The sequence below is a fragment of the Mesoplodon mirus genome, assembly GCF_964341445.2.
Source record: "Mesoplodon mirus genome assembly, chromosome: 13".
NCBI classification, from domain to species: Eukaryota; Metazoa; Chordata; class Mammalia; order Artiodactyla; family Ziphiidae; genus Mesoplodon; species Mesoplodon mirus.
The window spans coordinates 29,639,648-29,653,368 of record NC_138989.1 but is presented as its reverse complement, the minus strand read 5'-3'; the positions used below and the strand labels follow the sequence as shown (position 1 = coordinate 29,653,368).

General features: G+C 43.0%; 1 protein-coding gene across 4 annotated transcripts in view; it reads right to left on the bottom strand.

Moving 5' to 3' along the window:
- Window positions 1-13,721, bottom strand: part of PIEZO2 (piezo type mechanosensitive ion channel component 2) — a gene marked incomplete at its 5' end in the record, with an annotated part of 336,195 nt that overhangs the window by 86,081 nt on the left and 236,393 nt on the right. For 3 of the 4 annotated variants that reach the window (XM_082640709.1, XM_082640711.1, XM_082640710.1), the window contains 7 exons: window positions 975-1,016; window positions 3,445-3,618; window positions 5,592-5,740; window positions 7,527-7,801; window positions 9,261-9,384; window positions 10,053-10,283; window positions 13,288-13,433. In XM_082640709.1, the coding sequence (XP_082496835.1) occupies window positions 975-1,016; window positions 3,445-3,618; window positions 5,592-5,740; window positions 7,527-7,801; window positions 9,261-9,384; window positions 10,053-10,283; window positions 13,288-13,433 (1,141 nt within the window). The remainder of the gene's footprint in view (window positions 1-974; window positions 1,017-3,444; window positions 3,619-5,591; window positions 5,741-7,526; window positions 7,802-9,260; window positions 9,385-10,052; window positions 10,284-13,287; window positions 13,434-13,721) is intronic. The other variant, XM_082640712.1, reaches the window with a different exon arrangement.

The following is a 13,721-nucleotide window of genomic DNA, read 5'->3' as shown; positions in this document are numbered from 1 at the left end:
ACTGACTTGATTACTAATGACATGAAGTTATGGGAGCGGGCATTTTAATTCACATACTTGATAAAGTAAGAAGAGTTTTGGTAAATTAGACCCCAAAGGCTCTTTTCTCTGAACTCTTAGGGCACTTGAGGGTAACTCTACACATGGCACATGTCAAAGCTCACTCTTTATTATGTGTGGTTACCTGCATGGCTTATCTCCCCAGCTGGGTGATATGCTTCTAAGGTACTGCCCAGCTTTGCCTTTTTGGCAGAAAGCAAATATATTGTGAAGTTGGGTCGTGTAAAATACCGTCCTTCAATACGTTGCTCTTTCAAGTAGACGTATATTTGAAGAAATTGATGCTTTAATTTTCTCTTAACCATAGATTGTTGTGACCATTGTCACTTCATTCAGGAATATCTACTGAGGGTCCACTAATGGTTAAGCCTCCATGGTAAGTGAGATGGATTTTACAGGGACTCCAGGCCTGTGGGGAGGAGGCCTCAGGCAGGGGAGACAAGACAGCCAGACAGATAGGGGCTGAAGGCCAGTGTCGGGGGGCAGCGATGAGAAAGTGCCCCGGGAATTCAGAGCAAGGGCAGTTCCGCTCAGCGGGGAGCCGGCAGTGATGGGAAGGTCTGTGGAGGAGCTGGTCCTTGAGCTGAGCTCTCCATCACATGTTCAAGAGGGAGGTGGGCTCGCAGGCTAGCCGGGAACCAACGCTACCAAGGGTGACGTCAGTGGGGCTCGCGGCTGAGCCAGGTCAACGCCGAGGGCCAGCTGAAGACCCACGGCCACCTCCGAGTCCACTCGGCAGCACTGTTCAGTCCAAACGCCGAATGGCTGGGTTTGCAAAAGACATTCAGCGCACCTGCAGGCCACGCCCACTGTCTGATGATGCCATTTTTCACTTACAAGCTAACGAAGCGTTTAACACCCCCAGAGACCATTAACAAAAAGGAAACCGAGAGAGAAAACGTTAAGGTACCCACCTATTTATTATCAGATACACGCGCCCATTGACCTTGGCATGGCTACGCGGGGGCACAAGGAAGCAGGCGGTGGCAGCGGGGGATAGTTGGAGAGAGAAAGAGGAGAGTGTTAGCCAGAGAGGAGGAGCTGATGTCCCGTAAGCTCGGCACCACCACGTGTGTCACCGACATGCTTCATGCACCAGAGGAGGGTCCAGACAGCGAGACTCGTTAGCAGAGAAATCAGAGTCGGGAAATCGCCGGACGGTAACAGTCTCTCCCTCCCTCCCCCGCAGTCACACACCTTGTCAGGAATCTGTAAGGTTTACATGTCCAGAACGCATTTATCAGATAAAATACCACGGAAAACATTAATTCTTGCTCCTTCCCCAGATTAAAAAAAGAAAATCCTCCTAAATGTCCATATTCAACATACTGTTTTCTGAGGTGTTCTAAAACTGAAGTCAGAAAATAGTCATTCTATTTCTATATGCATCACAGTACTTTCTACAACAAATTATGGACAAATTGCAGTGATGGATATTTAAATAAGGACTGGATATTTAGTACCTTATTAAGTATATATTATATAATAATTACATTGTGATTATGATATATTATATATTTTATCAGTATATAAGGGAAATGATATTCCTGAGAATGCCTACCTAGAATAATAGTTTCACATAAGGTATATCATAAAACACTTTCATAATGCTAACTTTATAAATTCTGGAAGGCTAAACACAATGAATTCTGCTTCAGACACAAGTGACATTTGCCTACAGGGCCTACACAAACCACAAAAACAACAGACAAAACAGGAAAAGGACAGTTGGCTATTCACAGAAACAACAGGACTGGAATCACTTTAAGGGATAAAATGCATCGATTATTCCCAATTTGGGAGGTTTTTTTTTTTCCCCCCAAGCATCTACTAAGCGGGCAGGAACAGAGAAGGCAAAAGCAGGACAGTCAATCCCAACTCTGAAAATATGTTTTTCTTCATCATTTTGGTTTTAATGTAGCCATTTACTAGCGTTCTAGGGACTAAAACCACCGTGAGGTGAAAATTGCTAGTAAGGAAAATACTACAATGGAAAAGAGCTGCGAAAAAGATGGGATACGTATCTTATGTTCCAAGTTGAAATTTGGAAGGCTTTTATATGAAACTCTTGCATGAAATCCCAAAACACCGAACTTGAGTGAGTCCCTCGAACTCCTCGAGTTTCTAGAAAACTGTTTTTCACAGAACCAAAAATGAAATCCTGCATTCCTAAACCATGCAGGTGGCTGCCATTATATACTCTCGCCTCGCCCTTTACATTTTCTTGGAAAAGCAACAGTTAAGGGGGGTGCTCAGGCTGAGCTGCGGCCAGAGGAGGGCCAGCTCCAGTCTCAGACTGAACAGACTGCTTGGCCTCCTTCCCTGTCCTGCCAGGCGAGGGGGTTACGGGCTGGCAGGACACCAGAGGAAACAGGGAGAACACATCTTGACAGAGGCTGCTGTCCTTCTCCAGGACCTACATAATTAAATCAGGTTCTACATACTTAACAGGAACTCTGTGCAACAAATTCAGTTTTCCATAATTCCACTCCTTAGCACAGCAGAACGTAGACAGTTTGATATTTCATAAACTGTGCATGATGAGATACTGCTGGCATCTTCTTTGGATGGACACATTGTTTCCCTTGAAAAAGAGCTAAGGGGAATTTTCAACTGTGGCATCTGTGCTCCTTTGAATACAGCACTTTGCTCCCTTATTTACTTAACAAGTGTTTTTCCAGGAACTGAATCACAGGCTATTATGTGAAGCAGAGAGGAAAATCAGTATCAAGGTTCATTAGACGAATGCTTGTAATTTCCCCGTGACGGAGCAGATCTAGGCATGTGTGATGACCCGCTGTGGCTTCAGCACACATGGCCAGGGAGAGCCAGATCCTGCTACTTGTAAACAATTTATGTTTATTGATGGGTAGAACACAACAGGGAGCTGATGAAAGACAACACTGCCTTCGCTTTCTTTCCTTAAATCTTATTCTGGTTACTCATAGATGGCAGATTCTCTCCTTTTAGCCAAGGTTCTCCCCTTCCAAGATGGAAGGTAGAATTCTGCACTGCGTTCTCACTCACAGCGACTTCTTCTCTGCCTGTTAGTGCGACAGAAAACTCATCCTCCGAATTAGCCAGATTCTGTAAATGTTCTAAAAACACCTCACCGGCCTGGACACAAAAGACGCATTACCACCGCTAAGAAATTTCAGTCTACACAGCTACTCTGAACTAATTCACATGCCTGTCAAGATCACTGCATGAACCATCATAAATCACTACCAACTGTTTCTCAAAGTGCCGTCAAATATTCCACATTTTTTCTCATTTTTTCCCCACTTACAGGCTGATACTCATGGCAAGTTCAGGGCTGAGATTCTAAGTGAGATGGTTGGGAGGGTCCAGGCTGCCTTCTTGGAGCTTCCTGCACGGGCTCACCTGTAGATGGCGCTGTCTTCCTTGCTGGGAATGGACTTCAGGTCCGTGAGTTCCAGGAAGCCGTCATGGAAGTAGTGCAGGTGCAGGATGCACACCAGCAAGAAGGATGTGGGGATGAATATGCGCGTGAACAGCTCAGCCACCGTGAACTGTTTTAAGCCAAGGTCCTCCAGCCTGCAAAACAAAACGGCTTTCCCCTGTGGGCTCTCCTACCCGAACGTCTACTGGAAGTTGGCTGTTTCACAGTGATTTCATATTGAGTGTTTTCAATACAGCATTCTCGATGTCCCCATTTCCTGAAGCAGCTGAGCTGTTCTCCACCCCTCTCTCCCCACCCTGCTCTTCAGTGGCACAACCGTCTACCTCGTGCAAAACGCCCCAATCAGGGCGTTCCCCCGACGCTTTCTTTGCCTTCCGGTCTCCACCATCTGCATTCCTTCAACCCTTGAATCTGTCCTCGTTTTCATTTCTAGCACCTCCTATTCTAAGTGGAGCCACCATCCTCACTCGCAGGACACCCCCACTACTGGCTGACCGTGCTGCTGTGTCTATTCTTGTCCTCCACACACATCACTTTTTCCTCAGCCAGTCAAGGGTGCTTTAAAGACTTTTAGAAATTTCACCATGAATGAGATGCAAACCATCACTACCTACAAGCCTTGCACCTCCAGGTGCCTAGCTGACCTTTCCCACTTCTCCCCTTGCTCCTCACAGGCCAGCCTTCCTGCCTCTCCACACACACACACACACACCAAAGTCTGCCCTGCCTCAGGCCCTTTGCATTTGCTGCTCTCTTTTTCTGGAATGTTCGTCCACCTCCCAGCTCCCAACTCACACACTTTTCTAAAGACAAGCTCTTTCCTATTCTTCAGGAGTTTAAATGACACCTCCTCAGGGACTTCCCTGGCTGTCCAGTGGTTAAGATTTGGCGCTTTCACTGGCGAGGGCGTGAGTTCAGTCCCTGCTCGGGGAACTAAGATCCTGCGTGCTGCGTGGCGCAGCCAAAAGAAAAAAATGATGCCTCCTCAGGGAAGCCTGCCCTGACTACTCCATCTCTAGTTATTGTCCCCCATTCTTCAGTACCTCAACCTCTTTCTGTTTCCTTCACAGACGTGTCACAGTTGATTCGTTTGTACACTACCTAGGTTTCTGGTTTGTCTCCTCTCCTGGACTATAAACTCCACAGGGCTCAGACTCTGGCTCTCTTGCTTCCTGTTGCATCTTCAGGTACAGAAGAGTGTCTGGCCCAGGGGAGGCACTCAAGAAATATTTGCTGAATTGACTTAAAGATATATTAGTCTAGCTACATGGTGAACCCTCCTTTTAAACTTTCCTCTTGGCCACCTCAGTATACTCAGCTCTATGCCCAGTTCTGGTGGGATTTCTAAACGAACTTCAGAAGTTTACAGAAGCAAATTAGAAAAGCCTAGACTCCTATCTATTTCACGCACAAGAAAGATTTCATCATCACTAGTCTCTGAGCACCTTCCCTGTGGCACCAACTACTCCTTAGATCTTAACACTGGCTCCATCAGTGAGGAGAGGCTGATGTGTTACCTTATGAACCTACTGATGAGGAACTGGGCTCCAGTTAAGAAAGGAGGAAGCATGACAGTGAGGAACCGGGCAGGTGTGCTTCACATGAAGCTGACACTAGAAAATGCCATTTCATTAATAATGGGCGGAAAATTCACTTTTCAGTTGATATTTATTGAGTACCTACTATGTGCTAAAAGCTCAGGGCAAGGTCATGAGAACCTAAAATGACCAAGACCTGAGTCCTCTTCTGGAGGAACCTTTATTTATTTCTTTTGAATTTTATTTTATTTATTTTTTTATACAGCAGGTTCTTATTAGTTATCCATTTTATACATATTAGAGTATATATGTCCATCCCAATCTCCCAATTCATCCCACCACCACCACCACCCCGTCACTTTCCCCCCTTGGTGTCCATACGTTTGTTCTCTACATCTGGCCTCAATTTCTGCCCTGCAAACCGGTTCATCTGTACCATTTTTCTAGAACTTACAGCCAGTGATGATGTCGTGTTTTACTAAAACCTCCCAGAAAGATGTTTTGAACGACACGCATTCACAACTTCATGCTGTTTGTCATTTTCCATCCCACTGTCCACAATTACTTACTTTTCTTTTTTCAATCCAGTCATATTTTGCCACAGGCCCGGGAAGTTTTCAAACTGATATGTGTATATAAAGATCAGCACCAGCATCGTGTAGATAACCACCGACATCCAGAAATATTTCAGGATCCGTCTCCACCACTCATAGTGCACCTGAACAACAAATAAGAAAAAAAAAAGTGGTCAGAGGAAAACTCACAAAAATACCTTGTTTATTCAAAGAAGACAGGTGATTCCATTAACAAATGTTTGAAAACAAAGTCAAGTTCATTTTTAGTTTTTGAGGCTCTGTTCCTCGTAGGGTTGGGTGGCTGTGGATTGGAATCTGGTTCCACCAGAAGTTGTGAGCTGTGTCTTTGGGCAAAGCTGCTCGACCACCCTGAGCTTGTTTCCTCCTCAAGAGTACTTACTTTCCAGTTGTTCTGAGGATGAAATAATGATGTTTATATCATCATCATTAATAATGATGTTTATCTTGGCATGATGTCTGGTCTATATCTGGTCTACGGGAGGCTTTCAAGGAGGTTATTCCGTCCTTGTGGTCATGGCTGGGGAAATTGCCTCCATTTTGAAATTCAGAGTGATGCCATATGAATACAAATGTGAAACCACCACAGAGAGGAGGCATCCCTCTTTACCAAAACCCTGTGGGTTTTCATTAGAGAACATCTACCTGGAATTTCAAAAGGTATTTCAAAATGTGATTGACCTCAGTTGAGACATTTTCATCTCCACAGGTAATCGACTCTTGTTAATCGAGGTTGCTTTACTTGTTTTCTTGGTTGCCGGCAGGAACGTTTACTGTTACACTTGTGTACATCATCGGGTTCCCACCCATCGTCAGTTACACGGAATTTGTGGAGAGGCTAACTCATTTCAATATAACATTTCATATATTCTAATTAATGAAATACTAAAGCACTCAATGCATTATACATACATTTGTACACACACACAGACACACACGCACATGTGCATGATTTTCTGATTCCAAACTCTGAAATACAAATGAACCGAATATTATCCAGTATTTTAGATTATCCAGCCACGGTTTTTATATTACTATTCAAAAGTGTAATCTAATGATACAGACTTCTTTTTTTTAATTAATAATATTTGAAAAACTTAAGAATTTTTTCTGACTTTATTTTACACATGCATTTGTTTTCTTTCAGTTTTGTCATGTTTATTTATTGAAGTATAGTTGATTTACAATGTTGTATAGGTTTCAGGTGTACAGCAAAGTGATTTAGCTATACATTTTTTTTTCAGATTCTTTTATTTTATATGTCATTACAAAATACTGGGTATAGTGCCCTGCGCTATACCGTAGGTCCTTGTTTATCTATTTTATATAGAGCAGTGTATATCTGTTAATACCAAACTCCTAATTTATCCCTCCCCCCCTCCCCTTTGGTAACCATATGTTTGTTCTCTATGTCTGTGGGTCTGTTTCTGTTTTGTAAATAAGTTCATTTGTGTGGTATTTTAGATTCCACATGTAAGTGATATCATATGGTACTTATCTTTCTCTGTCTGACTCACTTCACTTAGTAATCTCCAGGTCCATCTGTGTTGCTGCAAATGGCATTATTTTGTTCTTTTCTTATGGCTGAGTAATATTCTATTGTGTATATGTATCACATCTTCTTTATCTATTCCTCTGTTGATGGACATTTCTAAGACCAGGAACAAGACAAGGATGTCCACTCTAACCACTTCTTCACCATTTTAAGAACCTAACATTTAAAATCAGTGCACAAGCTGAAGGGAGCTACTTCTCATTTTAGGATTCCTAGTGTGTAATGTCTGAATCTTATCGACCCCTTTACACGATGTTTTCACAAGGTCATAGTAACTTAGAGTCTTGTCGAAAGAAGCTCATGTATGTTCCTGGACAGATGTGAGGATTGAAAAACAGGGACAGCTGTGTACTCACCTGATACAGGGCCACACAGAACAGGAAGAGCATCATGTAGATGATCTTGTACATCACGATTTTACCCTCGAAGCTGACGAAGAAGAACATGCCTCCACAGACATAGATCCAGTACTTGATGAACAAGGCCACCACCAGGTTACCCAGCACCTTCATGATGTCCTGCTCGTCCTCCTCCTCCTCCTCCTTCTTCCGCTCCTGCTTCTCCTCCTTTGCCTCCTCTTCTTCCTTCTTCTCCTGGGCCTCCCCATCCACCTGTATGTCCTGTTCGTCATCTTCAAAAGAGAAGACCATGCTGTTCAATGGAGCTGGTCCCCGGACCGGAACCACACTCTGACCAGTGTGATGTGAGTGCCACACAGTGCATGCACTTCATGCATTACCATATGATTTAAATAATTTTAGATGGTTCTAATAAACAAGGCAGAATTTATGAAACTAATTATAGTCCATTTTCCTAAACTTCCTGAAATATAGTTTTAAAGAAATACATTTGGTAATACTCTTATACTAATCTTTTTATAACACCTATTTCACTTGTAATATCCTGCTGTAACTACTGCAGGATCGAGGAAAAATACATAGGCAACAATAACAGAAATAAAAACTACTATGACAACTTCAAATTCCAACTGTTAACATGACTCCAGACAATCCTAGCAGTATTTTACTGGATTTGGGTTAATGGTAGTTATCTTAACCAAAAGTATGCTTTTAGAGAACTAAGAAAGTAAGAGTTAAAGCCAAATATAATTTAATTTAAATTAGAATTGAAGAATAATTGTAATTTACCTAAGTTTAAAATAGTTTTATGCACTGCAATGAAAAGCTTATATTTGGTCTTACTTTAAAATATGCTAATATATGACTCATTTTTGTGTTACTAAGGCAACCTATTGAATACATCTAAATAATTTATTCAAATGACCAGGAGATCCACAGAGTGAGGGGAATGCAAGTGCGGTGAGAGGTCAGAGCAACTGCTGATCTTAAATGGACTATTCTTTATATAAAATAACTGGTGAATTTAATCACTCTATTAACAGACACATCCAAAGTCAAAGAGTCAAGGTTTAAATCTTATAGACTTTTGTTGCTGAAAAGTAACTCCATGGTTAGGTCTAAATGAGAAACTATAAGAAAAGGATGAGTTGGTGTGTGTTGGTTTTCTCCTCCTTACCAGGTTAGTCTTAAGGTTACCAGCCCAGCCTCTGTGAACCTTTATGGCGTCCTTTTCAGACAAGGCTACATACATCACTAGTGGTCTCCAAGCCGTTCTACTAACATTAAATGATATTTATTGGTACATCCAGGCAGGTAGGGAGTGAGAGGCTCTCCTTTTACCCATATAGCAGGTCTAAAACTACAGAGGTGATAGATCATCAAAACATCAGATTCTATTTTTGACTTTGTGGTATATTCATTTTTGAAAAGAAGAGGATTCGAATTTGGAAGATTTGAGTCACTTTCTTGGTACTAACACTCAGGAAATGTGACCATGGAGAACCCAGTGCACTTCCCTGAGCTTCAGTTTCTCTTCCCTGAAGTGGGAGTCGCTTTCGTGAGGATCAAATGACACAGGGTCTCTGAAGCTCCTGTGGACGGGGACTTAGCCCCGGGACGCGGTCATTTATCTGCTCACGTCTACACTTGGCCTCCCTCTGGTCTGGAGCAGAGACCCCTGGATGTCCTCAGGGGCCCTTCCTCCCGTCACACACCTCACACACTAATTACCTTTTTCTTCATTCTCCTGACTTCCGATTTTGACCTCAGACAGAAGAGCTTCCTTTTCTTGGAGAGCTTTTTGCTCTGTGAGGTGCTGTCTCAGCAACAGCCAAAACGTAATGGTGAAAAGGATCTGAAAGGAGAGAATTAGGAACCCGAGCATCAAGCCTTTGAAGCATAAGCCTATTTCAACAACTACTACGCCTTCTCTGCATTTCAGTGGGAGCAATTACATAAACCTTTCCACTTGAGATAGAGTCAGGCACCCACTTGATTTCAGCTGAAAGTCACTTGCTTTTAAATCTCCTTTCCTGAGGACGCTGGCATGCCGTCCAGTGCCAGGGTGCATTCATGCCTGGGATGCCCCAGGAAGATGCACAGGACAATCTGGGCTGGAAACCAACTTGGACCAGTGGTCCCCTTCAAGGTGCTACTCCTTGATTTCCTGTCCTTCCCTGACATCAGCACAAGTATCAGAAGATGATGTATTTCTTCCATGATCCCTGTTGCTTCTGCAGTGGTCCTTATTTTGAAGAATTCCACAGATGGGGAAGAAAATTTCTTGCCAGCAAATAGAACCCCTTAAATATTCCCATTCTTCTCCCAAAGCTGAAGGGGGAATTGTTCTAAGTGCCCACACGTTTATATTAACATTTTCCTGAGGGCTAGGAAAAACATTATGATTTCAAGCAGCAGCAAATATTTGGAACCTATTTTTGTACTTTTTTGCTTGGATGTGTTTGTTTTGATTACTGTGGTTTTGTTTGAATGCTTTGTTTTCTTGCTTTGCTCTTCACTTACCTTTGAGGCAAGTTCCCCTGGCTCTTTCTTTTCTAAAAATCCTGGGACCTTTTTAATTTCAGGGAGTTCAAAACTCCATATGTACTGTAATATGAGCAGTAGATTTCCGTAGACAACCATGAATGGAGAGCTGATCATGGCATATTTCCTTCTGTTGCGAATCATCCAGAGGGTGCAGGACCAGATCAGCAGCACGAACGTCAGCCAGCTGTGGTACGTGATGCTCCACGCCTCCAGGAAGGAAGGAGGAGAAAACGGTGATGGTCAATACAACGTACAGGCCCCACCCTGCTAAGTTAGAAGTTATCTAGCAGGAAAAGGTCAGAAACATTCACACTATGGAGGGAGGGTGTTGTGGTGAAATCGTGGAGGGATATCCCAGCTGTGGCAGGGGACACAGCGAGGAGAAAGGCTGCCTCTGTGAGCTAGCACTTGCCCTCGACTTCCTGGAGGGAAGAGGGTCGGGCAGGGGGCTTCACTCCACGTCCTTTGCCCTCCAGCCCCAAATGTCTTCCTTTTCACCCTGCTTTGCAGAATGAGAAGCAACCATAAGTGCTTTCTCCTTTATTCTTCCAAACTAGCTTGAGGTCGGCTATTTTTTCAGGGTGCTGGGTGAGTGTGGCCAAGCTGGGCTCAGAAACGGAAGCTGCGGGGACCACAGGGTCAGCACACAAGCTGGCTTCGGGGGTCACCCTTAGCAGACCCGCCGGGCAGACAGACATGATAGGAACCAGGGAATCTCCAGGAGGAGGTAGACTGTTAGATGTCCACACACCGCAAACAGTAAAACCAGGTTAATGGAGAGGCCGGCCTATCCTTCTGCCCTGCCAAGGGGCAAGACATCTTCCACTCACACCAAACTCCCACAGATCCAGAAGATATCTCAAAGGGCAGCTGCTGGAACATTCTAGAAAATCAGGCTCATGAGTACCATTAACTTCAGTAAATCTATCCTTTCATACCATAATCTCAGATACCAAATTTCTGTGAAAAGGTCTTTAAAAATATTTTCTAGCTGTTATTTGGAGCTAATTGAAATCAGTCATATTCTTGAGTATCACGAATTATCAAGAGTTATTCGTAAAGTCTGAAATGTTTTACAAGTCTGTTTTGCTTCTGGAAAGCAGATAAGTATTGAGATAAACAAGATAAATGAATAAGGTCAGCACAGAACAAATACTTCATTGCAGCAATGTGCAAATTTGTCCTAAAGCAGAGCTAGCTTTTTAAATGTAGAGTTATTTAAAACTGTTGGTTAAAACATATGGTAATTATAAACTGGAAATTAAAATTGCTTTTATTAAAATTAAGTGAGTGACTGACAACTATTACCGAGTCTGAATTATTTTCATGAAGATAGTATTCCTTGGAAATAGTGTTATCAAAGGTCGGTAATATTTAATGCCTTTATCCCAGGATGAAATTCAGATCTGACCTGGCCATTTTTTTGTGGAGGACCCAAGAAAGTAATCTTCGCAAATATTATAGTTCCAGCGTATTTTTCCCCCTGTACATTATCCTTGTTTGGGTGAAAGAGGGAGAAAAAGAAATTGTGAGGATTTCGCTCTTTGTGTTTTTGAATAAAGACATCTATCGTTCTAACAGACCGTGCTCCTTTCTGCCTGTGATTAAAAGTCTGCTGCCACGGGGGAACTTCCACAGAAGACAGGCACTTTTAAAGCATTAATACTGTGGCTCCGTGGACACAATTGAAATGGCACCAGACGAGAGCACGTCTTTAACGAGAGATCTGCTCTCCTGTGTTGTTTTTACAATAGATTTCTTTTCTACTGAGGAACTGAATGTGTATTTCAAGTTTTTCTTTTTTTTTTTAAGCTCTATTTCTTTACATAAAGAAACCAACTTCTCTGGCTTCTTTTTAGAGACAGAAAAAGAAATGTGTACTCTTTTGAGTCCAGAATCTAAATTATTTGATGTTTTCAAATAGAGTTTTGCTGTAGTGTAAATTAGGGATTGACCTATGAAGTGTCAAAAAGTACCCAGAGAGCACAGAATTCATACTATTTAGAGAACAGAGTTTGCAGTCCCCAAAAGAGCCATCTTTAATTTCGAGGAGCTTTCTGTTCCCAATGCTCTCAGCCATGGCCATGGTCCTTGCAGAAGCTGAAGCTGACATGCAAACAGGTTTTCTCAGGAGACATCTGGACTGAGAGCCTAGGGAAACTGTCTTTAGGTGTTTTTTTTTCCCCTAGAATTATAGAATATTTTCTTTTTTTATCATTTATGGTGTTCATGGGATCTCACTACTGGCCACAAAATTTGAAGACTTTTGTGTTAAATAAGTTCTCAAAATAAATTAGCTTTCCCAGTAAAATCTGTTTTTAGGAAGAGCAGAAATTGGCCTTCTTTTATATCCTGTCTCTGGTCCCAAGGACGATTTCTGAAGCTCTGATGCTGGAGATGGAGCATGCTCCTAGCGGTGAGCAGAAACGCAGGTAAACTGGGAGCTCACAACCAGAAGAAGCCCTCGGGGACTCGGTGCTTGATGCTTAGATCGGTAAACATTTGTTGCAGCTCAAATGGAATAAAGTCTCAAATCTAAGACAAGCTGTGGGGCCTCCCTGGTGGCGCAGTGGTTGAGAGTCCGCCTGCCGATGCAGGGGATACGGGTTCGTGCCCCGGTCTGGGAGGATCCCATATGCCGCGGAGCGGCTGGGCCCGTGAGCCATGGCCGCTGGGACTGCGCATCCGGAGCCTGTGCTCCGCAACGGGAGAGGCCACAACAGTGAGAGGCCCGCATACCGCAAAAAGAAAAATAAATAAATAAATAAATAAGACAAGCTGTGACTATAACCCTCATTATCTGAAAGAAATAAAAGTGGCCTTTATTAATCGTGAACACCTTCAATGCCACTTAGAAAAACTACCCATATGTCCTTTTAAATCAGCAAAATAGGGGACAGTCTGACTTAGGCTAATTTGAGAGAAAGGTATTCATATTTAAAAGGAGGCTAGCTAGCACAGAGGAGGACATGGTTTTGAAATCTATAATATAAAGGGCCCATGAGAAATTACCATAAGCAACCATTCTCTGCCAAGACATTGGGAAGGTGAAGACATCGGTGCTGGCGGGAGGAGGTGGTGGGGCTTGGAGCCGGCGGGGTGCAAGCACCGTCCATCCCTCCAGCACTAATTTTGTGCCCAAGGACAGGACACAGAGCAAGATATAGGGGCAGAATCCAGGCAGAAGTTAAGGCTTCTCGTAGGCACGCACCATCATAGCGATAAGGGCACAGATGTAACTCTGCTTCATGATGAACTGGAACACAGAGACCATGGCATGGACTTTGACACTCCTTTTCTCCTCATAGGCCTTCTCCTCCTCAAATTCTTCATTCTCATCTTCTCCCTCCTTCTTTTCTAGAGGGAGAGATTATTTTATATAAAAATCTATGCAAATATGTGAATTTCACATAAACGTCCCAAGCAGTACAGAGCACGTATTTGTCATCTCCAGTAACAGGCAGCTTTCTTTCAACACAATAAACTTAGAGAAAAGGGAGAAAGGCCTCATCCAAGTTTTGGGGCTCTTGGTTTTTTTTATCAGACGAAAAGAGCTCTTTCTGAAGACATTCATCCACTAACCAGCAAAACTATTGGCCGTGATTATGCAATCAAATTACAGAAAGACTAAAACACACATATGCA